The sequence below is a fragment of the Aptenodytes forsteri genome, unplaced genomic scaffold (assembly GCF_000699145.1).
Source record: "Aptenodytes forsteri isolate BGI_AS27 unplaced genomic scaffold, ASM69914v1 Scaffold408, whole genome shotgun sequence".
Taxonomy (NCBI): domain Eukaryota; kingdom Metazoa; phylum Chordata; class Aves; order Sphenisciformes; family Spheniscidae; genus Aptenodytes; species Aptenodytes forsteri.
The window spans coordinates 882,251-907,959 of record NW_008796048.1 but is presented as its reverse complement, the minus strand read 5'-3'; the positions used below and the strand labels follow the sequence as shown (position 1 = coordinate 907,959).

General features: G+C 36.9%; 1 protein-coding gene across 1 annotated transcript in view; it reads left to right on the top strand.

The window, feature by feature from the left end:
- Positions 1-816: 816 nt before the first annotated feature.
- Positions 817-25,709, top strand: part of ARID2 (AT-rich interaction domain 2) — a 113,037-nt gene continuing 88,144 nt past the window's right edge. Inside the window, exons 1-3 of the mRNA XM_009286208.2 lie at positions 817-929; positions 1,090-1,183; positions 2,476-2,573. Coding sequence (XP_009284483.1) covers positions 838-929; positions 1,090-1,183; positions 2,476-2,573 — 284 coding nt within the window. The 5' untranslated portion in view covers positions 817-837. The remainder of the gene's footprint in view (positions 930-1,089; positions 1,184-2,475; positions 2,574-25,709) is intronic.

Below are 25,709 nucleotides of genomic sequence, written 5' to 3'. Positions count from 1 at the left end.
TAGCCCCGGAACAACCGGTAGTAGCCGTTTTTTTCCTCCCCTCTTCTCCTTCTCCCTCGCCTCTTTCCGCCCGGCTTTGTGTGAAGTTTGCGGCACATTGCAGATGAGCCCTTAGCGGCGAGAGGAGCCTATTGTTCCCCGCCAGGAACTGCTTGCTGGGGCTGTGCTGGCTTTTGCCTTTAGAGCTGCCTTCTGCAGTACCGGGACCGGCCTCCGGGGTCCGCTGTGTTGCGCTCTCGTCCAGGCAGAAGCACGGCGGCCTCAGATCTTTTTGTCTGAGAGAGAAGAGAAGTGAATCCCGCTGCCGCCGCCACCGCCGCCGCCGCCGCCGCCGCCGGGCCCGCTGCCTCACAACGCACCGCGGAAATGGCCGCCGCCAGCGCAGGCCCGGCGGAGCGCGGCTGTAACACACACACACACTGTCAATACCTCACTCCGGCTCCCCCCCCACCCCACCACAACAGTAACCCAATTCATTGTGTGATCCAGCAGCACCATGTTGAGTCTCATGTGCAGGCTGGATCGGTTGGGTTTGTGGTGCTGAGAGAGGCAGCAGCAGCGGGAGGAGGAATTACTGAGAGGTGCCCCTCTCCCTCCCTGTCTCTTTGCCTGTGTGTTGTGTGGAGACAGGACTCGCAATTACCACACTCTCTGGGCTCCCTTATTCCTTTTAAACTTTTTTTTAAACAAGCCCCTCTCCATGGCTGATCCCCGGCCGAGCACGGGCACCTGGGTCTCTTAAAGACAAGGAGGAGCCGGGGATTGTTGTTGTTGTTGTCGGCCGTTTTTTTTTTTAAATTGGATTTTTTTTTTACGAGAACCTTTTTTAATACAAAAATGGCAAATTCGACGGGTAAAAACCACGCAGACCAGCGGAGAAAGGGACTCGCTTTCCTGGACGAGCTGCGGCAGGTTCACCACAGCAGAGGGTGAGGAAAATGGGGAGATGGAACGGGAGGGGGGGAGGCTTTTAAACCGACCAGATCCAACTTCCAGCCCCTTCCCTGAAGGACACGGCAGCCCTAGCGAGGGGAGAAAAGGGGGCAGAGCTGACAAGTTGTGGTGTTTTGTGTGTATCTCCTTTGGCAGGTCTCCTTTTAAGAAGATCCCCGTGGTGGGTGGGAAGGAGCTGGATCTTCACGCTCTCTACACCAGAGTCACCACTTTAGGCGGATTTGGGAAGGTGAGTGGAAGTTTTAATTTGGGTTTCCCTCCCACTAACCTCTTCCCAAAAGTCTCCTCTGACCCCCGGGGGCGGCGGGGGGAGCCGGGGTGGCCGGGAACCGTCCTATTTAAAGCCGGTTAGAGAAGGTGGGGGGTGGAAGAAGGAAGCGAGCAGACAGGCAGGCAGGTTGGTGGCTTGGCCTTGTCGGTGGAGCGATGAAGGGGGATCCGGGGGTACAGCGTACACCCCGCCCGTGCCTCCTCCGCCGGAGCCCCTCGCCCCTGCCCCCCTTAGGCAGTTTCTTTCGCTTGTGGTGGCAGCTCTGTGTGTGTCTCTCTCTCTCACAGAGGGAGAGACAGAGAGGAGAGAGTCTGAGTGCAGTTTTAGTGCAACTCAAAATTAGCGGGCATGTTTAACATCGATAATCGGCACGGAGCATGGGCTAGGAAACGATCCTCGCAGCCGGGGGGGGCCGGGCGCTGCCCTCCGAGCCCTTCCCGGAGAAAAATAACAAAAGGGGCACCCAAGACGGTGTGTAATCAAATAGCCATCTTTAGGCTTCAAGGCTAGGGACAGAAATGTAGGCCTCAAAAGAAAGGCCTCTCTGTGTCTGTGGATCTGATAATCGGCACGGAGCATGGGCTAGGAAACGATCCTCGCAGCCGGGGGGGGCCGGGCGCTGCCCTCCGAGCCCTTCCCGGAGAAAAATAACAAAAGGGGCACCCAAGACGGTGTGTAATCAAATAGCCATCTTTAGGCTTCAAGGCTAGGGACAGAAATGTAGGCCTCAAAAGAAAGGCCTCTCTGTGTCTGTGGATCTGTCTTGGGGGGGCCCCCCGGGACCGCCCCCGCGCCCCGGAGGCCAGGGGCCAGGGGGCGCCCCCGCCAAGACTTCCCTGCATTATTTTAAACTTCTTTGGGTTTTTAACGGACCGCGTTAGGATTTAAAAGGGGGCGACAGAGGGACTCCCGATTGGTTATTGTCCAGGCAGTAAAAACAAAAACAAACAAACCCCAAAACAATACAAACCCTCCGGCCGTCCCCCCCGTCCTCCCCGAAAAAAATAATGTATGCATTAAAAAATAAATAAAGTAAAATACCGGTGAGAAGCGGGATTATTCCCGAAGGGGAAATACTACCGACTGTCAGTAAAATATATAGTCCTAAATCCCATATACATTTGTGTTTATTTCTTTTTATATATTTATCTATTTGCTTCATGGCAGCTTGTGTTTCTTTGTGATGTTCGCCGTCAACGACATGTTTATGTGTACGTTGTGTATCTCGGCCTGTGTGTTGTTTTTGACAGGTATCAGAGAAGAATCAGTGGGGAGAAATTGTAGAGGAGTTTAACTTTCCCAGAAGTTGTTCTAACGCTGCCTTCGCTTTAAAACAGTATTACCTGCGGTGAGTGCTATCAAGCTGTTGCAGTAGTATTTTTGAGTGTGGGATTATATTTGGTTTTCAGTGTGTGCGATAATAAAAATATCCCTACTCTTTAAAAATGCTATAAAATAAAGCAGAAAGGACTTGTAATTCCTTACTGGTCTAGTGCAGTGATCAGTTAAAGGTAATTCTGTTTTGTAGTTATTTTATTTGTATTTTACATCTGCAAGCCTTAAACTTTGAAGGGATCCCAAGTATATAAACAATATATGTCAGAGCCATTTTTATGGATTGTTTTAGAACGACAGTACTAAAGGACTGTTATTAAGAGATCAGGTTATTGTAGTTACAGAAACTTAGCTTAATTTTTGGAGCACTGAAATGTGTTGATATATGTAAACTTGTTTACTGCTCAGTGGGGTCAGACATTGAATGAAAATGCATCTGCAGGAAGGTAGACTGCTTTGGATAAATTATATTGTTATCAGTTACTAGCAGCATACATTATTTTTTATTTTAGAATACAAAGAGCTAAATATTTTTTCTATTACTTGAAAAATAGTAGATTTCTGCAGTTTTCAAAACTAAGATTACATTCCTTGAAATGATACAGGTTATTTTTTGTGATCAGATTATTTTTTAATGTAGCATGGAGTTCATATTGAATATTTTAAATTATTGGTGGTACTGTTCAGTTACTAGATGACTTTTTTAGAAAAGTTCAGTTCCAAGATGACTTTTTTAGAAAAAATATTTTTTGTTAACTTTTGGTGATTATTCTTTGTGTGAAAGATTTTAAAATTATTGTGTGTATAGTGGTTTTAGGTGCTGTATATAGACTATATATTTATATTTCATTTAGAATAAAGTTTTATGTATGTTGGTTAAGGAATGTAATTTCCTGTTTCTGAATTGTATAAATGATATTTTTCATTGCAATTAATGATAATATAGATGTGCAATTTGTATAAAAGATGTATGGGCTTTTGGACTTTTGTTTTGGTGATCTGAGTACACACAAGCTTTATCTGTCTCTAGTTTGGCCTTCTGAATTAGGAAATGCAGTAATTGTACAGGTGCACTTTCTATTGGTTGTCCTAGATTGACTTCCAGCTTGAAGCTGTAGAGTTCATAGCACAGTGGAGCAGTTATTGAGTTACAATGATGTCTGGAAAACCTTAGTCAGATATCTGTAGTTACTGAATTTTTCTTTTTTTGGTGGTGACATATGATTGCTTTAAGATCCAGACTAAGAAAAGAAATTACCATTGTTAATAGCTGTAGCAAAGTTTATGATTGCTAGCAGGCCTAGGAGTGAAGTGGGAAGCTCACTTTAGGATGTCCTTCTCTGTTTGGTTGGTTTTTTGTTTTTGTTTTTGTTTTTTTTTTCTTTTCTCCTCCTCTACTACATAATATTGAGATAGTGTTGCTGAAGATTTGTCGGATCATAGAAAGCAGTTTTTTGCTTTTTGAGTTTTTCTGTTGGACCATGTAGTCTATTACTTGACTGGATTTTACATATAATTTGCAAAATGATAGTTTTTTTGGTTTTTACCCTTTCCTTTTTATTTCCATATTTTATAAGTGTTTAAATGGCCTAACTTTTTGCAGTAGAAGGTTGTATGTCATTTGTGTTTTTATCTGTATTTTCAAGGCATTTACATGCTTTGACAGTTAACACAATTAATGTTAATTTAGCCTTCTAATGACTTAATTTTTAATGAGATACTACTTTTTAATTTAGAATCAGACATACGAAAGTGTTATTTTTATTATTAGCATGCTGGTATTGACATTGTTTAAAATACAGTTGCTGAAAATATATATAAATGATTACATACAAATAAAGGTTATTTATTTGGAATTTAGAAAAAAGTTGATAAGCAGTTAAAATGAAGAATCTTTAAAAATGTCTGTTTTATCATAATTCCTGTGATTTACTTAGGCCATTCTGAAATAAACTGTCAAGGTTGTTGGTTTTGGGACGGATTGGTTTTTAGTGGTTGTTTTGTTTTTTGGTGGGTTTTTTTGTTTTTGGTTTTTCTAAATTACTGCTTTAGTCACTGTTGCTTCTCACATAATCTAAGTTTGATGTGAACTGTTTCCCAGCTGAGTTCACCTCCTTACATGTGCAGTAATAAGACAGTATATACACATGTATCTCTGCTAGGTTAATGTTTGTTTAGCTTTAACCTAGAAGGTTTAGGGGGGGGATTTGGTTATAGGAAAAGAAAAAAATGCTTTAATGATAAATTTGTAAAAAGGGTCTTGTTTATCTGTGTTGAAGAACATAACCTGAGGTTTCTTATGGGGCTAGATTTTCATGAACTGCTGAGCAATTACCCTTGGAAAAAAAAATGTTCCTCTTGAGTCTCAAGTATGACTATAATCTTGGCCTCACTATTGTAATGACTTTGCAAACAAAGCCAAACAAATTGAGGCCTATCAACTTTTATATACATTTTTATCCAATCGTATGTTGTGTGTCCTGTAAAGTGAGGGATCTGCATGGCGGATGGGACCCTGTTGAATTCAGAGGGATTCAGTGGTGTGCACCTACATGAATACATTTGCAGGTTTGGATTTGTGATGGTTTGTGACGAAAGTTGCTTCTTTCTATGAAACATCTGGCATACCATGTTCGCTGAGATAAGATCTCAAGCTACATGGACCACTTGCTCATTTTGCTGTGTTATCTCTAATAATGCTGTCATTTTGACTTAAAATTACTGTGTAAATAATTTAGAAAGTTGAATTATTTGTGTGACGTCAGTGGTCCTGTTGGCTTGATCAAACCGAATGTTTTGCAAAACCGTCATCGGGTTATGGTTTTTCTAGGCAGTTGTGAGGTGTGTCTTTTTTGTTTAGATAACTTTTTCATTTTGACTGTTGTGGAATTTTGCTGGGTGTCTTTGGGAATGTATGTTACACTTCATTAAAGATGTGAATTGTTTAAACTTCTGATATAATTCTGATAGGCTTTAAGATAGGTGACACTTGAATACATGATAGACAATCCTATCTATCCCTTCTCCCTTGCACTGCCCTCTTTTTTCTTTCACTGGAAAAAGTTAGTTATAATAGGTCTGAACCATTCAAACTTTGTGCCTGTGTTGCTTTGAGCTGTCTGACAGGTGAAGTAATTTATGCACTGTGGTTCTTAGTGAGCAGTCAAAAGCCACAGTGCCGATAACCATTGATAGACTGTACTTGTTAATGTAGTTCTGTAAGTCTCTACAGCATCAGAGAGTGTAATTCCCTTGGACGTAGTGCAAATTAGATGTTTCATCTCAACTGAGGTGAATTAGTAAAACATTTTCTAAATGCTTCTCCAAAGATTATTTTATAATGTTAATGAAAATATTTTAACATGGGGTAATAAATGTAAACATCAGTAATGTGGCATGCTTTTACGTTTTTGTCAGTTGGTAAACATACAGTAGGTGAAAAGAAAGTTAACATGAAATATAGCCTGGTTTTTATGTTAATGGTTGATCAGGTTACAATCCTACAAAGAATTGGGCTGATGTGACCTCATGGGTTAGTATAAGGTTCTATTGGTTTTCATGTGAGCGTAAGTGATACATTTATTTCTGTTGTGGGTCTTCATCTATTCTTGGGGAGTGAGAGACCTTGTAAACTAAATGTGCAAATGAAGTATGTCTAACCAAATTAAAAATCAGTTTGCTTTTAAAAGGTATTTATCTGCATTAAGAGAAATTATGTGAAAGGACTAAGTGTAAGGTAAAATAAGTTTAAGTTTCAGTTCTGCAGAGAATTTCTGAAAGGTGGGAAGCAGGTGTGAATTGTAAGCTTCTGGTAAAGGCAGCAGAAATTAGTAAATACTAGTTAAAGGTGAATAAGAATTTGCTGTTGTAAATATTGGGGACGTAAGGGGAAGTGAAGTAGAGAGGAGAGAGGTCAGTTCATAAATGAGAAGTTGCATAAAGTTATTATAAAAACAAGTCATTATGCTGAATTTCCTGAAATTCCGTATATAGTAGGATGAAAAAGTGTGAGCAGTTAAAAATCAGGACCATATGAAATAGTTATTGACAGCAAATAGAGGGGGTTCTTGAAAGATTTGAAGATATTTATAAGTCATTTGATCTTCAAGATGCCACTAAGAAATTGAATAATAGTACTGATTTCTTTAAAAAAAAAAAAAAAGGGGGAGGGGGAGCATAAGCTGAAGAACTAGATAAATTTAAGGGATTCCGTTCCTAGTAAAATAATGAAAGAAATGTTAGGGAAACAATAATAAGCAGCCTAGAATTTTCCAAGCAAAATTACTTCAGAAGAGTTTTCTTTGTTATTCTTGCTCAGTGTTTAAAATTAGGATCTGATACTGCAACAGCATCTGCACACAGATCAGTGAGTATGGAGAAGTACAGGACTGGCTTGCTTGCCAGATCTGATTGCAGGTTCAAGGCCCCAGTCGATGGAAGAGAAAGTTGTAGCTGTAGTAATATTTTACATATTTTCTAAAATTCAAATACATCTCAATCTCTCATAACAAATTATTTATGTATATGGATAGTCATCTGAATGAAAAATTGGTTGAAGGACCATAAACAAAAATAGAACAAAGTATAAAGAATAGATTTGGTGAGTCACAGCAGTTTTAGGTGCTAAAAGAGTAACATCAGTGCTTATATATGCACGTATTAATACAAGTTTAGGCTTTTTAGGCATATTTAGTGTCTGGATTGATTAACTTTACAAGAAGGTGAATAGTACACTTGCGACATTAGCGGACAGTGGTAATGGGAAGAGTTAAACACAAGTCAGGGCAGAAAAGAAAAGGTTATCTGAAGAAATTAAGCACATTGTTGGAAAATACAAATGAGATTTAGTTTGGAAAATGCAAGCTAAAACAGTTGAGGGACAGTAATCCAAAACAGGTATTCATTGTGAGGGAATAACCTGGAAAGCAGTATTGCTGAAAAAGGGATAGGAGTGATACCATGGGCCTGATAATCCTGTCAGTTGTGTGCACCCAACTCCCTTTCATATGAAAGGGATTTGTGCATGCTTCTGACAGGAAGAGCAGGCCCCAATTTGCAATATGATATATAGACTTTGTAAAAATCAGAACGAGTTTAGGTTGCATCCACAGAGGCATTGAACAAGTGGGAGATGAGTTTTTGTATGAGATTGTATGACTGTATTTGGAGTACTGTTTTACTTTCAGAGCCTTTGCAACAGGTGGGGCAACTTAACAGAAGCTTAGAGAAGAGCAACAAAATGTTAAGAAGGCTGAAGAGACTAACTGATTTAAAAAAAGATTTGAGAAATAAATGTTTTACTTGGCTAAATGAACATTTTGAGTGAGAAGGGGAAATGGTATCTTACAAGCATTTTGAAGGGCCTAAATACTTAAAAGGGAGATAATTTTAAATAAAATAAGAGGCTGTGTTAACATGTAAGTTGAGAAAACCAAGGGAGGTTTTGTTAACATGTAAGTTGAGATGAAACCAAGGGGGAAAATTCAGAGCAGATAGCAGCACAAAAAACCCCAAGATATACCTGTATACCTTCTGAATAGTATGCCAAGCAGAGTAGGGGGGAAACCCACACCATGGGTCATTCAGAACTAGCCTGGTCTAATACATATGTATGTATGTACATATACATACACTAATACATGTGCAATAGGTAATGAGCCAGGACTGGCAGAGGAATGGACCAGATGACCTTACAGGTTCTGTCCATCCTTGAATAACACTGTAATGAAGGCTTTCATCTTGCATAGCTACAGACTTCTATTGCAACGCTGCAGACTTCACCTGCAGAATCTGTTGCGCGTAATTTTGTCACAGATCCTGCAGTCATTGGCAAGACAGGAAACAAATACATGGATGGCATTTTTATGATTTCTTTTTAAAATTATTTGCCCCCCCCAAGATAAGAATTGTAATGCGTGTTTCAGTCAGACGTCTGAGGCCTTGCTTTTCAGTCTGAAGCGAATATTTTACATAGTTGGAGGGGTAATATTGTTTTAGTTGTACTGTAATCATACAGTCAACATTCACAATCAAGACTAGTTACTGTTCATGCTATAAAGCTTTATTTAGGGGAATTAAGTATGTTGGTTGTTAAAATCTTAGAATGTCTCTCAATAGAAGTTATTTATTTGGATGGATGTTGTCTTGTCAGAGTTGCTGGGAATCTGCTCAAAAGAAAACAGAACTTTTATAATACAGAATTTGCATTAGGCCTCTTCTGAGGAGAGCAAGCAGCAGGTGAAAGGAAACATAGCTACCTTAAAATTGCTCTTTCTTAGAGTTATGTTGTGATACTAGTCACTGTGCAGATGAGTTTGGCCTCTATCAAAGTTTCTGAGCTTTTCCTTCAGAGGGTAAACTCTTTACTGCTGAAAAATGTAGTGAAAAATTAGTGTGATGAATGTTAACATATTTTCTCTTCCTGATTATTTTTCTGCAAGCTTTTTGTTAGAAATTACCTAAATCACTGCTGCTAAGCTGAAATATATTGGTTTATTTGGGGAGGGGTGAATGTTGTTCTTCAGTTTTAATACAGAATTTTGATTGTTTAACTTGAAAGCTTATCTAGACAGATGTCAGAACTAATAACCTACAAAGAGCAAGTTTCTGGCAACACTAGAGTAACTGTGGTGTCTTTTAGGACCTACTGAATCTTATAATAATTGGTGGAAAGTTTACATGTTAAGACCATTTTCTAATCTTCAACTGAAACAGTATCAAAATTAATTTATGCTTTAAAATTATTCATAGCTGTGGTAACGTCTTAGGTTTGAATAAACGGTAAGCATATTACAACAAGATTAAGAATGCATATGGAATGCGAGGGTATTGCTTCTTTCCTTGTGAAGTGGAATAAGCCTGGGCTAAGAAAAGGAGTTTCAGACTTTTTTTTTTATTTTAGAGCTAATAGGCTTTAATTACTTTGTTTATTTGCAGTTAAACCTCAATAGATAAGACTTCCATACTCTTTTTGTCTTTCCTAACCCCTTCCCCACTTTCTCCAGTAATGAAATAGAGAAGTATAATTTGTTAAGTTTTACAGGTGAGGTACTAGAGGTACACAGAGGTTCAGACTGTTACTCGGAGAGTGCATGTCAAATAGGAATGAAATCCAAATACAGTAAAGCCTGGTTTTTTTATAATGCTAGAACCCAGTTCTGACAGGCAAGTTTCTTCTTCCTGAGCGTTAGTTAAACCATCCATAAAAGGGGGCTACTATGATCTACTACTATCTTAAAATTCCTCTTTAATCAATAGCTGAGGAAGCACTGTTTGAAAAATAAAACAGGATAATGTTATGTTCTGTGAATTGGAAAACTGAAAACTAAGTATGTAACAGATTACGAGAATGGATTGTTTGTGTTTTGTTTTGCTGTGTTTTGTTTTAAAATGCTTGTTCAGAGTGTCAGAGTGGTGTCTTGCAGTTTAAATGGGACTACTTGGAGTAACTGTAGTACCAGTCCACATTATTAGAAGATACATAGTTCACAGAGGGAATTGGGTATAGGCCAGAGATCCCATCACATGATCTTGTTTCTGGTTATCAGTGAGATACATATTTATTCCATGGCCTTAGTTAAATCATTTGCCATCTTTTTATTCATATTTATAAGGTAGGTATACTGATGTTTGTTTACCTATCTCACAGAGAAGTGTGAGACTGTAAGCTCTTTAATGCAGGGATTGTGTCTCTTCATGCTTCTATGTCATATCTTAAATATTTGAAAATGAATATAAATTAGGAATATATGAGGAAAATAAAACTATTCATAAGCTTGTTTGCCCTCTGCAGTGTTGAGAAGCAGAAAATATAGCATAGATGAGAGGAAGAACAATCTTTATTCCTTAGGGAATAAATAAACTTGGGATACCTAGGCAGAGAAATATTGGAACGGTTGAAAGAAAGAAGCTTATCTTAAGGAAGGATAATAAAACAGCAAGATGGTACCCAGAATAGTGAGCTTAGGCTTTGCCTGAGGTACTAGATTAGCGCGCTAGGTATCAGATCTAAAATACAGTCTCCTTGGAGCAACAAGTTCAAGTCTAAGCAGACCCGAATTGGATTTTCGGCAACAAGGTAGTGACACTGAGTTCTCTACTTTTTTTTCCTATCTTTAAACTGAATGTGCATGCATTATTTTAACTCCAGATAAATTGTAGCAAGCCAGCTATGCTGCAAGAGGGATTGCATACTATTATAATAGAGTGGAGTTCTGCTGAATGATGCACTGGAGCATGTTTGTCTGCAAGAGTGAACTGTGTTCATACTATTTTCCTTTTTTATTGGTGTGGGAGGAGCAACTGTTCCGATTAGTAGTCTTTTAGAATAATTTACAGTGTTACTTGTCAATCCATAGCTGCCTAAAATACATAAAATCCTGTAAAGTAAGGCAATCATTCTGATTCAGAGAGACCTTTTCTCTCACAATGTTTGCTGGACTTTTCATATGTTTGTTTGCTGAACTTTAGATGGGTCACACTTATGGCTGCATGCATTTCTCCATTGTTACGTGCTGTGACGTCTGCTGGTTGGCCTCTGCCTCCCAGTACAAAGGTTGCTATGCTTCCATGATAATCCACGTGTAGAGATTCTCAGCTCTGTAAATCACGAAATCATATGACTAACTTTGAGTAGCTCTGTTACAGTTCTTTGGAGAAGTGCTATAACAACGTGTATTACTGGGACATAATGTGTTGGGGTAACTTCATTTGGGATACAGCCCAGGGGCTTAATTAAGCTAAATGAAAATAGTTTACTTTGGGGGTAAATCTAGCATGTTCTGAGAATGTTAACAATAATTATGGCATAGGATAGGTGTAGAACTGTGTGAGGGGTTTAGTTTGTTTTTTTTAAAAAGTATATTTGTATTAAAAGAAAACTTGTGGAAATAAACTTAGGAACAGTTCTTCCCTTACATGGTTATTTTGCTCAGGAGTATCTGGGTTATAGTGACCTCGAATAAATTATGTAGAATCCAGGCAATGGCAGGTAAACAGTGCCATGTTACAGAATTCACATATGTCCTCTGTAATTTTGGGGAGGATAGTAGAGCTTTGAAACACTGGAGATTACAGAGCTGTTTCTTGGACACTTTTCTCTCCCCAGTACCATCTATGAAAACCTAGGAAAATTCACATTTCCAACAGTATATGTTCATATAATGCTATGGTTGCACAGTAAATACCTGAAAAAATCAGGAATGACCTCATTTAAGTATGAATGCTCAACCTTAACTTTGTCTCTAGAGAATATTCTTCATAATAGAGCCTTGTGCTCTGTGTGGTAAATGGGAATAAATTCCATGGCGGTATTAATCTGTTGTATCACTGTGAGATACCTTTTTCCCCTCATATATATACACATAGTTCTGACTCATCGTTCACCGTGGTAATTGATTAATCTCAATGATAGTTATTTCTAAGGAGGTTTTGAGTGTGTTTTCTGGGCATCCTTTCCCCGCTATCTTGGCTTCCATGGTGTTACCCATGTGGGCCAATTCAGAAATTCTTTCCTTCGCTTGTGGGCTGAGGGGGATTCACTGTTGCAATACTGCTTACCCTGGCTGCCTAGCTCACAGGTTTTTTTGTGTCTCGTTCTCTGCTAATCATCATCTTCTCAATCTTTGACTACAAGCTGGAATTCATCTTCTGTTCCTTGACCCCTTGGTGTCTGCCCATTGACTGCACATGGAATATTTACTGTAATCAAATGAATTCCTAATTGTAAAGAAAATTGAAGGAAAGAAAAGGTATATGCAGGTAAAAGGGCAAGAGGACAAAGCACTAAATGTCAGGTGCCTAGCAACAGTAAAATACTGAATTTTACAGCAAAATGATAATAGATTCCATGGTACCTGAAAAAAAAAAAAAAATCTGCAGCTGTGGCCATGCAGAATTCACAGGATCCAGAGGAATATCTAAAGGGTATTTCACACACCTGAAAAATGTGCTTTCAGGTACTCTGCAGACCCAGTCAGGCATTGCAGCATTGGTGTGCATTTTGCTTGTTCTTTCAAGGTGATTTTTGTAACTCTAAGGTATAGAAATAAATTTTTTTTTTTAGTGAAAATTTTGTTTCTGAGCACAATTATGTGCAAAGGCTGACCCCTGTAGTGAATTACTGTGTTTAATTGGATTTGAAGAATATACAGGGCCTTAACTACCGTACAGCTTGGAATACCTTTAGTAAGCATTTTTTTTTCAAATGCTTCGAAATACTTTATTTCCTTCAGACTTAGCTAAACTTGTTATCCTGTTTAACGCCACATGCTTCTCTGTTTATATAACATGAAGTTATTTATTAGGAAGATGTTACGTTAGTCAATGCATATGGAGTCATAGTAAAAGTGTAAAAGGTTAGAAAATCAAAATACAATACTTGGTGACAATGACTTCATCACATTCAGTATTGTTTCATTAGTATGTCCTATAGTCAATATGCTGTTATTACTGAAATACAGTTACATTCCTAGAAAGGTTTTTTGTCACACAGATGAATACAAGATTTTTTTTCTACTTAGATTTTTATATTACCAGTACGCAAATACCATTTTTCTGTAGTAGCTTTCATTCTCCTAATAAGCAGTTTAATTGTATTTTAAACAGTTAGTCCAGCTGTTGAAGCAAGTGCTTCTTAAGTAAGATCAAAGAAAAAGGTGACTTAAAAATATTCTACTGTTCTGCATGTAACTGTGAACAAACACCTAGCTTCCCTAAATGTACTGATATATTTGTGTATGGGTATTTGTGTGCGATGCAGTTTAAAATGATGATTGTCCATAAATTTATGTGCATGGTAGAAACCAAAAATACTCTGTTTGTTTTATGGTGACTTGGTGCTTCTGTAGGTCTGCTGTGTTTGTAGACTTTTGCCCATGTGGAATTCTCTCTAAATCTGCTTAGGGAGAATCCCATCCCTCTTCAGAGCTGGGCTGAAATCGGTGGCATCCTGTCTCAGTCCTTCAGTATGCTGGTAAAGGTCAGATGTGTAAGATGTGGACCATGTATATTAACGCAAATTGTGCCTGCTTTGTCAAGGAAAGAAACTAAAAAAGTTAAGTCCATAAAGATATATTCAAAACTTAAGATACTGAAATAGGTGTAAACAGAGTGTTTGTTTCTTTAGTTGTCCTCAGGAGATCTTTGCATGTAAGCAAAAGTTGCAGACTCAAGGTTTGGTGGTTGTTTTCTTTTGAAAGAGTTTATGAAAGCAACAGGGTTTGTTTTTCATATGAGTAAATTAATTTAAGCTTGCTTTTTTTTGGGGGGGGAGGGGGCTGCCTGGTGATCTAGCTAAGTAAGGAAAACAAAAAGCTGTTACCATTATTTCTTGTTTTCGGAAACTTATTAAAGATTTTACTCATTTTTATTATAATTTCACTGGTATAGTGTGATCTGTAGTATTGCTGACTTGAGCACTCACAACATCAAAATAAATACGATTAAAAACCTTTTTTATATTGTGGAAATAATGATGGAAAGTTATAGTGAAGTAGCCACAACATAAATCATAGTTATTTTATATACATATATATAATATATATATTATATATAAATAACTATAACATAATCAATCAAATACGATTGTTCACATACCATATAACATACAGCAGCAATATAAATGTACAGGATTGTTGATCTGATTGCCTTACTAGATGAAACTTTAAAGGGTGCATTGTACAGGATTCTGCTGTAGAAGGCCACCAGGTGGAAGTGACTCTCAGGGCTGTATCTTTTTCCTCAAGGCTTTTTTTGTTAAGATGGTATGTGTTTGCCATGGTTTGTGGCTTCAGAGACTTCATATATTTTTTGACTTGGCAGCTGCTCATCGGGAAGATGCACATCTCCTGACCAGGCAGCCAGTTGATCCAGCTGTGCAGTTTGGAGGCTCTAAGGTGCACGTGTACTGCTAAGTTGCTGGTGTGGCAGAAGACGCTCGTACTCCGAGTAGTCAGCTACCCAGCTGGGAGGCACATGCTAACTATGCCTCCACTTGGGCCAAATAACACAGGCTGCTTCTCAGTCACCTGTAGGCCAAAGAAGAGGGAAGACAAGGTGTTTGGAGGTATTTTAATGAGAGGGGGAGAGAAGACCATTTGAGCGTAGGTAGAATTGCAAAGGAAAGGAATGTGAATATAGAGTGAGCTGGGTGCATTCATGCATTGGGTGAGGAGGCAGGAATGTGGGAATGTTGGTGGAGAGAACACCGTTTGGAAGGGTGGATGGGGTAGATACTGTAGAAGGAAAAGGAGGGGTTATATAATCAAATGCTGATAAGTTAGTCTTTAATGGCCAACTCCCTCATTTAAATTGGTCACTGAATATTAACTGACTTGGGGCCCAGATGCTGGGTCGCTACTCAGTGAAGGTTGTCATTATTTGTAAAATGCTGAGTGGTCTCTGACTTGAGTTGCACCATCTGCTTTCTACAGTGAGGTTCTGATTTACTGGTACAGACCTTCTAATGGTTCTTCTGCATCTTTGCTTGCCCTACCAGTGCTGCATGAACAGAATTAATTTCTGTTCTGTTAGTTTATATTTTTCATTAACACTGAATTTACCATTTTCATTTTGGTTTAAAAAATCTGTCATCATCACAATTACTGTTACTTTTATACTTAGATTAAAGTATCATAAAGGCATAAAATTGCATATAATCAAATAAAGGATTTTATCTCTTCCTTAAAGAGCTTGCAGGGAGAAAGATCTCATCTTGGAAAATATTTCTTCATGGGCATTGCTGCACTTAAGAAAGCTAAGAAGGTTACAGTTGTGGAACAGTAAGGGTTTCTTCAAATGCTGTTGTCACTTTGAGAAAATTAGTAATGTTTATGAATATTCTGTAAATTGCATATAATCAAATAAAGGATTTTATCTCTTCCTTAAAGAGCTTGCAGGGAGAAAGATCTCATCTTGGAAAATATTTCTTCATGGGCATTGCTGCACTTAAGAAAGCTAAGAAGGTTACAGTTGTGGAACAGTAAGGGTTTCTTCAAATGCTGTTGTCACTTTGAGAAAATTAGTAATGTTTATGAATATTCTGTATGTTGATTATATAAGAAATGCATAAATTTTATTATACATGTATATATATAGCATATACAAGACTGGATGTCAGCTTAAGTTTGGGCTAGGTTGCGTGGACTTTCTGTCCCACGTCTAATATTACATATATGTTAAGAATGAATTTTCAGCAAGAGAGGAAAAGATTTAATGGAGCAAACTTTCAAAAATTCTAAGAAAATTTTTTTATACCTACAAACACAAAGATTTAGAGACCAAGTTTGGCTCTTACGGGTGGAAGTAGGTGCTAAGTACTGTTTCTTTTTGACAGTTCTTGATCATATGTGATGTGAAACTGTTGCTTGTCCTGGGCCTTAGGCTTGTGTAGTTTGGAAGGAGAACTTTTAAATGCAGCCTGCTCTAAGCAGAGTGTATAAAATGGCTGTTGTTTAAAACTGCTCCAAGTTATGGAATGTAAGTTGTTCTGATCAAAACAGTTAGTGGGCAGAGGGCAGGTGAATTAGTCAAAGATGTGGGCAAACTATATTTTTCATGCAACTCTGCATTTTCTACCATGTTACACAGATACTATCATACAGCTACACAGTTTCTGTTTCTGCTGTGATTGGAATGATTTTTGCTATAAATAATTTTATTTTTTTTTTTTTTTTTTTTTTTTACTAAAAGATAATGTAACTTTGTGTTTAGCAGTAGTGCTTATTGCCACTCTTTTGAGTTGTCAGCCACACTGATGTCTCCAGAGAATAAAACCAACACAGTATTTAAAATGGGTACATATCTCCTTTCTCTACCTCTTGCCCTGCCTCAGTGCATAGAGGAGGGTGGAAAAAGAGCATAGGTCATCATTCTTTCTTGCCTATGTACATCAGAAATTATTGCTGTTATCTTACATAGCAGCTTGTGGTATCCTTTTTCAAGCAGACAGTCGTGCTGTCCACTTGAGTGGCTGCTGTGCTGCTGGTGTTGGCCCCCAGTAGTGATATGAGCTCTGCTTTTAGGATTTTAGTGATGGTGAGGGCTTGTTTTGGGGGTTTTTTTGGTGTTTGTTTTGTTTTTTTTTTACTGTAGAGATCTGCTTTCATGGAGACCTGCGTCAGGGTTCCACTGACTACATTAGCTGCAGAGAGACGAGCTAGCAGATTGTAGTCTTGAATTGCCTAGTTCTGTTGTTGGTTTATTTATTTGTTTATTTTTAATAGATCAAGTTCGATAAGTTATTCATATTACCTTATGGTTAATTTTCTGAAAAGAGTGGGGTTTTTTGTTTGCCAACCTTTTAAATTTGTGAAGATTGTCACACATACCCAGGGAAGTCCCATTATAGACTAAGCAGGAAGAACAACACAGAGAATATAGAGGAAAAGACTCCACACATTTAGGCAAGTATTCATTCTTGATATCTCCCCCTCCCTCCCCCCCAACTAGTTTTTACTACAGTAGATCAAATCTTGTCACTTAGGTAATTTTCAGGGCTTAACAGTTGTGTTGTCTTCTTGGAAGTTATTTACAGATGGAGATAAATAGGGCTTTTGGCTAGTGCTTAAAATGGAACAGCAATTTAATGAGAATGATCAAATTAGTAAAAACTTCAGAAGGTCTCAGAGTAGTATGTATGTGGATACTAAATGAGGAAGAGACAGAAACATCAGAGGATCTTAGTGAGTTTTAAAATGAAAGTACAAGATGATGAAAGAGGTTGTTATTTTTGTGGTACTTTAAAGAAAGCCAAATAGGGACGTTTTGCCAGGAGTGGTCCTAGAACAGGAGAGCTTTCGTAGTCACAGGTTGTCATGTAGAATGTTTATGTGTATATAGATTTCGTATGCAAAAAGCATAATTGAGGGAATATTATGCATTGATGATCAAGGAGGCAACAGTAGACATATTAATGTAGTATGGAAAGTAAAATGGCAGAGTTCATCAAAGGATGATACCAAAAGTTACAATTGTTGAGACAGGTAGATTTGTGGAGTAGAGTGAATGCAGAAGAGACTGTATTATGTTTGAAAACATTTCCCTTGACCATGAGAAATTCTTGTGTAATCAAGACACATAATCAAATAAAATTATTATAGTGCCATGAGGATATTTGGTGAAAAGAGCACAAATAGCATGGAGTTAATAATAATGACACAGGAGATGTATGGCTGATTATGAGCAATATAAAATTGACAGTTAACGTTGAAAATAGAGTGTAAGAAAGTGCTTCATGGTTAGGAAATTTTGGAACATACAATCAGTAAGGGAACAAGACAATCCTTAGTACAGATTTGGGCCTTTTGTCAGAGAGGGAATGGAGAGGCATTTGAAAACAAATTAGATTCTGCCAAGGCTCAAATCCTTGATAGGTTGATACCTCTTACAGTGGGAACTGAAATGCCTAAAAAGATGTTAAATTCCAGGAGCCATCTAGTAGGATATTTGAGGCATTGTTTATGTAATGTTTTTTATTTATTTCCTTATAACCAAGTTGGTTTTTGGTGTTTGTTTTTTTTTTTAAAACCATTCAAATGGTATTTAAAAAAACAAAAAAGTGTGTCAGAGAATGTACCAGTTAGAGTTTCTGTTCATTCTTTTTACTTTTAAGTGTAACGTATTGCTGTTGTGGACCTCTCTTAAATTTTAAGTGCTGATCAGTTCAGAGACCACAACTGTGGTGCCTGGCAATAATCCAGCTCCTGCTACACAAGGCAAGAACATCTTCCCTTAGAAGAAGGAAATCCCATGGAAGTATGTTTCTGCAAGATCATGCCAACGAACAACAGTACTTACTTGCTGGGTGTGACTGACATTGTTGCCTTACCTTTTTTCCCCTTTATGTCTCAATCTTCATGCATCTTTCTGTGCACTCATGTTCAAATGTTAATGTGGATGTTAATTGAGGAGTCAAAGAAGATACAGACTCCAACATAAACAAACAAACAAAAGAGAGAGAAATAAATGTTGATCTAAGTGTGAAATGAGATCATCTGTAGGACTGATTTTTCCCTCTTAACCTTTGTCTAAAAAAAATAGGTATGCTTTTTCTCAATAACACGTTATTGAGCAAGTGGCATCTTTTTGAGCAAGTGGTTGATCTTCCACCACTTTTTATGTACTATATTAGTGCTTCAGAACTTTAAAACTGGTTCTTGGCTGTCAACTGCCTCTTGGGATATTCTCTGTAGCACCCTTCTTTTATTAATAATCAAGGTTGAAATGCAGTCTATGGGTGGAGTCGCACTATATTCCATTTCCAGTTGCATATACTTTGACCTGTAATTGGGAGGTTATCGATGGAGAAACAGTCCTGAGTCTGAACTGATACAGTTACCTAACTAAAAGTTTGAGAACTGCTACCACAACTGTTTCTGACTCTTATGGTAAAACAGATGTTTCTTAATCTTAGAAAATACTACATATTCATATTCAGTAATGCAATGCAGTGTGTGAAATTGACCTTCCCTATGGTTGGCAAGAATTTTTGGTAAGAACACCTTACAAAAGGTGTTTGGTTGAAAGGATGTTTATTTTCATGTACTGTAGATCTCACCCTGAAGGTTGTGGGCTTGTTTTCAATTTAACAAAATGTTATTTATAACAAATGTTTGTTGACTTAACAATGGATTGTTGGAGTTGTGTTTTGCAGTTGTATAGCAAGTGTAATATTTCATTCCTAAGAAATTTGATTTAATTAAAGTTTTTTTTTTTAAAGTTCTTTACTGAAAAGGAAATTATGGCAGTGGAAGACTACTTTAGCAATGGAAGAACTTCACTGTGGGCTAGCTGTCGCTAGGTGTTTTGTGTCTGTGAGCCTCTATCTTAGAAGTATGGATCCAAGAAACTTTTCTCACAAAGGAGCAGTTTCTCAGCTTGGAATAGGAAGTTTTAATATCTCCTGTCTCCTTATGTTAAAGTGTTTTGGAAGTTTAGACTATAATTAGGAACTTCCTTTGTTCACAGTAGTAGTTGTATTTTTGTGTAGATAAAACCTAAATGCTAATGTCCTGATTAATCAGTGATACGGTTATCACCAAATCCTCTAACCTTCCTCAAGCTTGTCCTTCTCAATCTCTTGCTTCTGCATTTTTATGTATGTTTGAGGCCGCCCTGATTACGTAGGTTTTTTTTACCTGTTTGTAAGCTTTTCCTAGAGGTACTAGTCTTCATGTATTTAGTCCCTTATTTCAGCACTGGAGTAAGCAGTACTCTTATACATACAAAAAGGTAAGCAAATCTACTTTTCTTTTACCATTCTAAAAATGATTGATTTACTACAACATTAAGATCAATCAGTTTTAGGCTTTACCTTACATAGTGATCTCAAAAATAAGTAAGTTACTTTACCTGTAGTTGAGTGGCTCACTCTAACTGTTGGCCTGATTTTAATACTATATGTTGCTCATGAACACAATGAATCAGTTGCCTTCCTGCAGAAATAGTGAAGAGGTTACTTTAGTACTTTTACCTTTTAATCAGACACCATAAGGACAGTAGAAGTGTCAAATTTATAGCTAGTATAAAGCTGATGATGTCTGCATATCACTTGTATGGAAGAGTAGGGAGGAATTATAATTAAGCTTCTATGTAGTGATGTTTTACCTGTCACTTAAAGACTAGTAGTGTGTGCGTTTGCCTTTGTCTCAAGCAGGTGAATAATGCTACTTCTCATAGATTTTTAAATTAGGGATGTTCTCTGAGTGGGACAGTGAATGGTACCAGAGTTCCCTGGTTTCAGAAGAAGTTTTCAGTGTGTTGCATTTAATGTAAGGTGTGTGGTCTAATAAATCTACCTAGTAGTAATTTGATTAATCCAGCATGTTGTTACGTTGCTATTGTACATTTGAGAACTACTCTACATACCGAATATACACTATATAAAAAAGATTTAATTCTGGTAAAGAAATAGTTCTGAATATGCATTTACAAGAAAACATTAAATATGTAATAAGATTTTACAACATGTACTTTTCAGTTCAAATAATATTTGTAGAAAGTAAAAATATTTTAAAGATACGCATTGTGTTGCAATAATAAAAACATCTCTGAAGTGAATTGTATATTTAAATTTATTATTATTTGCAGATTATGGTTAGCATAATAGAATTTTATGGTAGTACAATTTTGGTAAGAGTGGCTCTTACTGTGATGTTCTTTGTAATATGGGTTGGAGGGAAAATATTCTCATTGGCTTTTAAAGAAAACCCTTAAACTCTGGGAAAATTTGGAACAATTCATTTATCTACAGTTAAAATAATCTATTTTAACCAAGAATAGTTTTCCTTTGTTCCAAAAATGTCAGAAGCACTTATTTGAGGGACAATTTGTATAATTACTCAAAATTAAAAGGATAAGGATTCTTGTTCTGGGTTTTTGCTTTAATTATTTATGGTTGTGGACAGAGGTAAGTTGTCTTACATTTAACCTAGTAGAAAAGCTGCTAGCAGTTCCTTACTTACCTCTTCCATTATGGTAATTTCAGACTTTTTTTTATTTCCAGAACTACTTTTGGCTGTAGCAGACTACTGCAATTTGGCAAAGTCAAGGCCCTATAGTTAGAGAAGCGCCTTCCCTTCATCCCATTGTAACATTCTGATTTGTCTGCATTTTAGGTAGTGAAAATTGTCTTTCCCTTTCTCTATCCTTTATTTGCATTCTTTAGGTTAATTTGACAGCATGTCAGAATGATAACTAAACATGAATGGCACCTATGCCACTGTCAAAAGAGCAAGGAGTAACATATGCTGTAGCCAGGATGATACACAAGTTCTTTTTGGAACTCAGGAGTAGTGGTGATGGGGAACAAACAGTTTGGTTTTTCTGAAGACCTTCCTGTTCTGAAATTTTTGAAATTGTGCCGGTTTCCCCTTTTCCTTTTTGAACACAGGAAACTGAACAAATACAGCGGAAGTTTCCCATCTTTTGATGAGGGGGAGGAGGAAGTTGGCTTCTATCTTCCCTAACTCATCTTGTGATACTAAGAGCTCATGACCCTTGTCTGGGATGATTGCTTTCTACCTCTTAAGCTCTAGTACTATTGGGCTGTTGGAAAAATTGGTAATGCGTTGCTTTGTAATTTTTTAATTTCTTTTTAGGAAATGAGATTTAATAGGAGTTTGTATTTAAAACACACACACACACACACACACACACACAAAAACCCCTACAGAATTTAGGAAATGTCAGAATTATTTACCTGATTTGGCATTTAGATGTTTTCTTAAAATGACCCAAGGTTTTCCTCACAGTTCCTAGACATGCTCTGAGTTGATGGTGGATATATAAAGGGGTAGAAATAGGAGACCACTTATCTAATTTCTTAGGAACTTCTACGAGCTACCAAGAACAGTTGGTTTTGCAGTATAGTTTTATGTAGCTTTAACAAGAATATTTTTTCCACCACTTTTTCACGATACAAAAATGTAAAATTCTAAATGAGACAGTCTGGAAGGTAAAAAATGGAAGACGTTTATCTACCTGTTATAAGCTGTTCAGTGGTATATTTTCCAAGAGCCATATTTACGTGCACTGATAAAAGATGAAGTTTTGTATAAAGACAGTACAAAGGACAAGTAGTCTTTTTTTCTTTACTGTCGTCTTTTTAAAAAAGAAGAAAGAACTCCAGTTCAGTAACATGCTGACACTTGGGCTTTTCACAGAAGCACCATTACAAGTACTGTGAAGTGGAAGAACATCTAATGCTTTCTGGAGAAGTTTGGGGAGAAAAAAAGAAAAAGTGGGGAGAATATAGTTTGGGCATTTCTAAAGTGTGTTTTGTAGAAAAGAATATTTGCAGGAAAATAAAATCCTTGCTAGGATTAGTCTGTTGCTTTTTTCTTATCTGATGCTGCAATCCCTGATGATGGTATCACAAATGGTTCCTGTGCAGAGTATTATGATATGGTGATTTGGGATTATGTTTTCATATGAGAATAGGAGAGATGGGAGTGTGTAATATATTTTCACAAAACATTAGTATTGTGAGTTGATAACTTGTGGTTTAGAAGCAATGTCAAGCTGGAACCAGCTATGGTGATTTGAATAGGTTAGTCTCAGAAATTAGAATATTAGTTGTTACTTTTTCATAATGCAATTCATTGAAAAAATATTAATAGACTGCTAAAATGAAGTACAACAGCATCTAGTTTCTATATAGTAGTTTCTTATATATGGCACTCTTGAAATATAAGAGTTTTAATGTTCTGGGAGACATTACATAGTATATGCTAGTAAATAATTTTTTTCTTACTTTCTGTACTTACTAACTAAGACAATGGGAATTACCTGATTTAAGGCTTCATGATGAAACTTGTATGTAAATAGCTATCGTTCAGGATGAAGCCAATTAGGTAGGTTAATTGTGATTTAAACTATTTGTTTTTTCCATGCTAATGGAAAATGGCAAGGCAATACTGGAAATTTATGACAGAGGAAATAAATGCAACTCATGTTTTTTTGTTTGAAGATCCAGAAATCTGTTCCTGTGTATTTTGGGAGGAATTGGTTTCATCACATTTGCCTATAATGGAACAGAATAGAGACTCTGTCTGATTGTATTGGTATTAGTGTCAGATTATAGATAGGATGACAAATGCTGGTTGTATGTAATTTTTACGCTTCTGCAGTAGTGAGGCCACACCTGTAAGACAGAGCATCCTTTAAACTTGAAACACCTGTAGAACTAGTTGTTCAATTATATTCAATTTCCAGCACTGAAAGAAGTGTGGTTTTTCAATTACTTCCATTTCTCGTTAGGCTGTGATGTGGTTTTGAATACTGCAGGTGAAGGGAAAATAAGGAAGTTCTGCAGTTGTTATTGTTTTAATGGTGTTGTATAGTTGCCTATATGAGATATAGTTAAAAGATGAACTCAAAGATGAATATGGCAGATTTCATTTAAATGTGAATATTATTAAAAGAGGAAAAACGAAGCTGTAGAAGACTGAAACTTTAATCTAGTGAAAGTTACAGCATTGCTGCAACATCTGTAACTTGTAGTCAATGTACTTTTTATTACGCTGTATGTCAGTTTTAATGGAAGTTATGGCTAGTTACAGTTACGATTAAAAAGTGAATCTTCTATTTTCTAACCACTTTTTTATTCTGATTCATTAAAGAGTATCTCAATTCAAAATATTTAATAAGCAAAAACAGTTATTGAAGTGCCAGTTGCAAAAACTGGAATGTTGTATTAATAAGAAAATAAGTGAATATAGAATTGCTATCATAGTAATTTACCAATGGTCACTCTAAACGTTCAAGAAAAAACATAAAGTGCATCTGAAAAGTTAACGTTTTTTTTCCTGAAAGTTAAAATGAAAAATTTATCTTATCTCCATAATGTTGTATGTATAAACGTTAATGACTTTCTTTTCTTTCTCCAAAGTGGAAGTCAAATTCGAAAAGAAACTTTGGAGCATATGGCTGGTAAAGCATTCAGGCTGTGAAAATAGTGCTTTTGGGTTTGTCCTCTAGATAGATATCTTGGCTGTTCCCAAATCTGACAGATAAGGGGTAGACCAGTTCAAGTTTTGGACAGGTAAACTGTTACACCATTTAGATCCTGTAAGGAATACTGCACTTAAGCTTAAGTGGCATTATTATTTCTGAAGTTCACGTTTCAAACAATGGTTTTATGTTTGTATCCATTACCTAAGGTTAGTTTACCTCATTTAATTTCACATTTTCTTAGAGCTAAAATAATAGCTACATAAATGTCTTGGTTGATACTGAAAGTACAAATAAACTAACAACTGTTAGGGTTTATTACTGCATACATATATAACTCAGACTAGTGTAGTTTTCAACAAGTTAAAGTCATTAGTTCCATCTGCCTTGGTATGTATAAAATTATGTGTATTGAGATACCTATCAGTCTGTCTGTCTATCTTTTGACATGTAGAATTATAATGGCAAATGTTTGCAATTTTGAACAGTACTACAGGTTTCTGCTTTAGCACTTCAGCAGCGCTGGTGTAAATGTTTCCTAGCACCTCTTTTCATACATGTTGTGGTGTCTTTAAACTGCTTGGTCCTTTGCATGAAGGTTAGTGAAGTTTCTGGGTTTTGAGCTGGGAATGCTGGGTATCCTGGCATTGAAGTAGTGTCCAGTAACAAAAACTTTTGCATTTGTCACGTATTTGTAGATTAGTGTTTACAGCTCTCTTTTTGGTATTTCAGCTTGCACGAACGGTTGGATAAATGGCTTTGGAAGGATACTATCCAACAAATACTTCCCTTAAAATAAAAAATGATCAGTTGTGTGAAGAAATGAATGACAGAATCTTGCCCTATGACATTCTATATTCTTTACAATCATTCAAGCTTTTGCAGCATGTGACTACCTTTAGTAATTTTTCTCATTTGAATGAAGTACGGTTTTAAAAAAGATATTTCAGCCTGCATATGAACTGTATATCTAAATGTGCAATCTCAAAGTATGTTGCATTTGACAGGGAATAGGCTGCCTACTGACTTGGACAAGACGTTGATTTAAATCAAAGAGACTGACTTATTCTTACTTTTCTTTTTTGAAACATCTTAAAATATGATTGAAGAGCATTACAGGTGAATTCATTATTAATTATGGTGGTTCAGTAATAGACTATACACGATGAAAGAGTGCTCACTACCTTAATCTTTGAACATTTATAATAACCACTGTTTATTTCTCTTACTAATCCCCACTGCAACTCCCATGTCCCTTGGGCTCAAGAGACAAGGTGTTACCAGATCTGTTGTAGCAGAGTGCTCCAGGGCTCTGCTACCTGTGTTTTGTTATGGCTTTCAGTGTTTGTTAGTATGTTTATAGGGGAAGATAGTTACATTGCTTCACTAAAAATATATGGTAATATACAGGGGATCAGTTATGCTGTAGTTACTTTTAGAAAATGCAAAACTAACTAGGCAGTTTCAGGTATCTGTCAATAATTGACAACATGGAGAAAATATCTGGAAACAAATCAGGATCAGAGCTTCCATTATTTGACTAGATATTTATTTCAAGAGAATTAGAAGAGGAAAAACAAATTTTACTGCAGTAATGGGCAGAAATTACTATTGTGTGTGTTTATTCTAACTCACTGTAGAAAATAAACTAATGAATAACTAACATTTTCTTCTATCTGTGGTGCCTTTTGGTATTTTC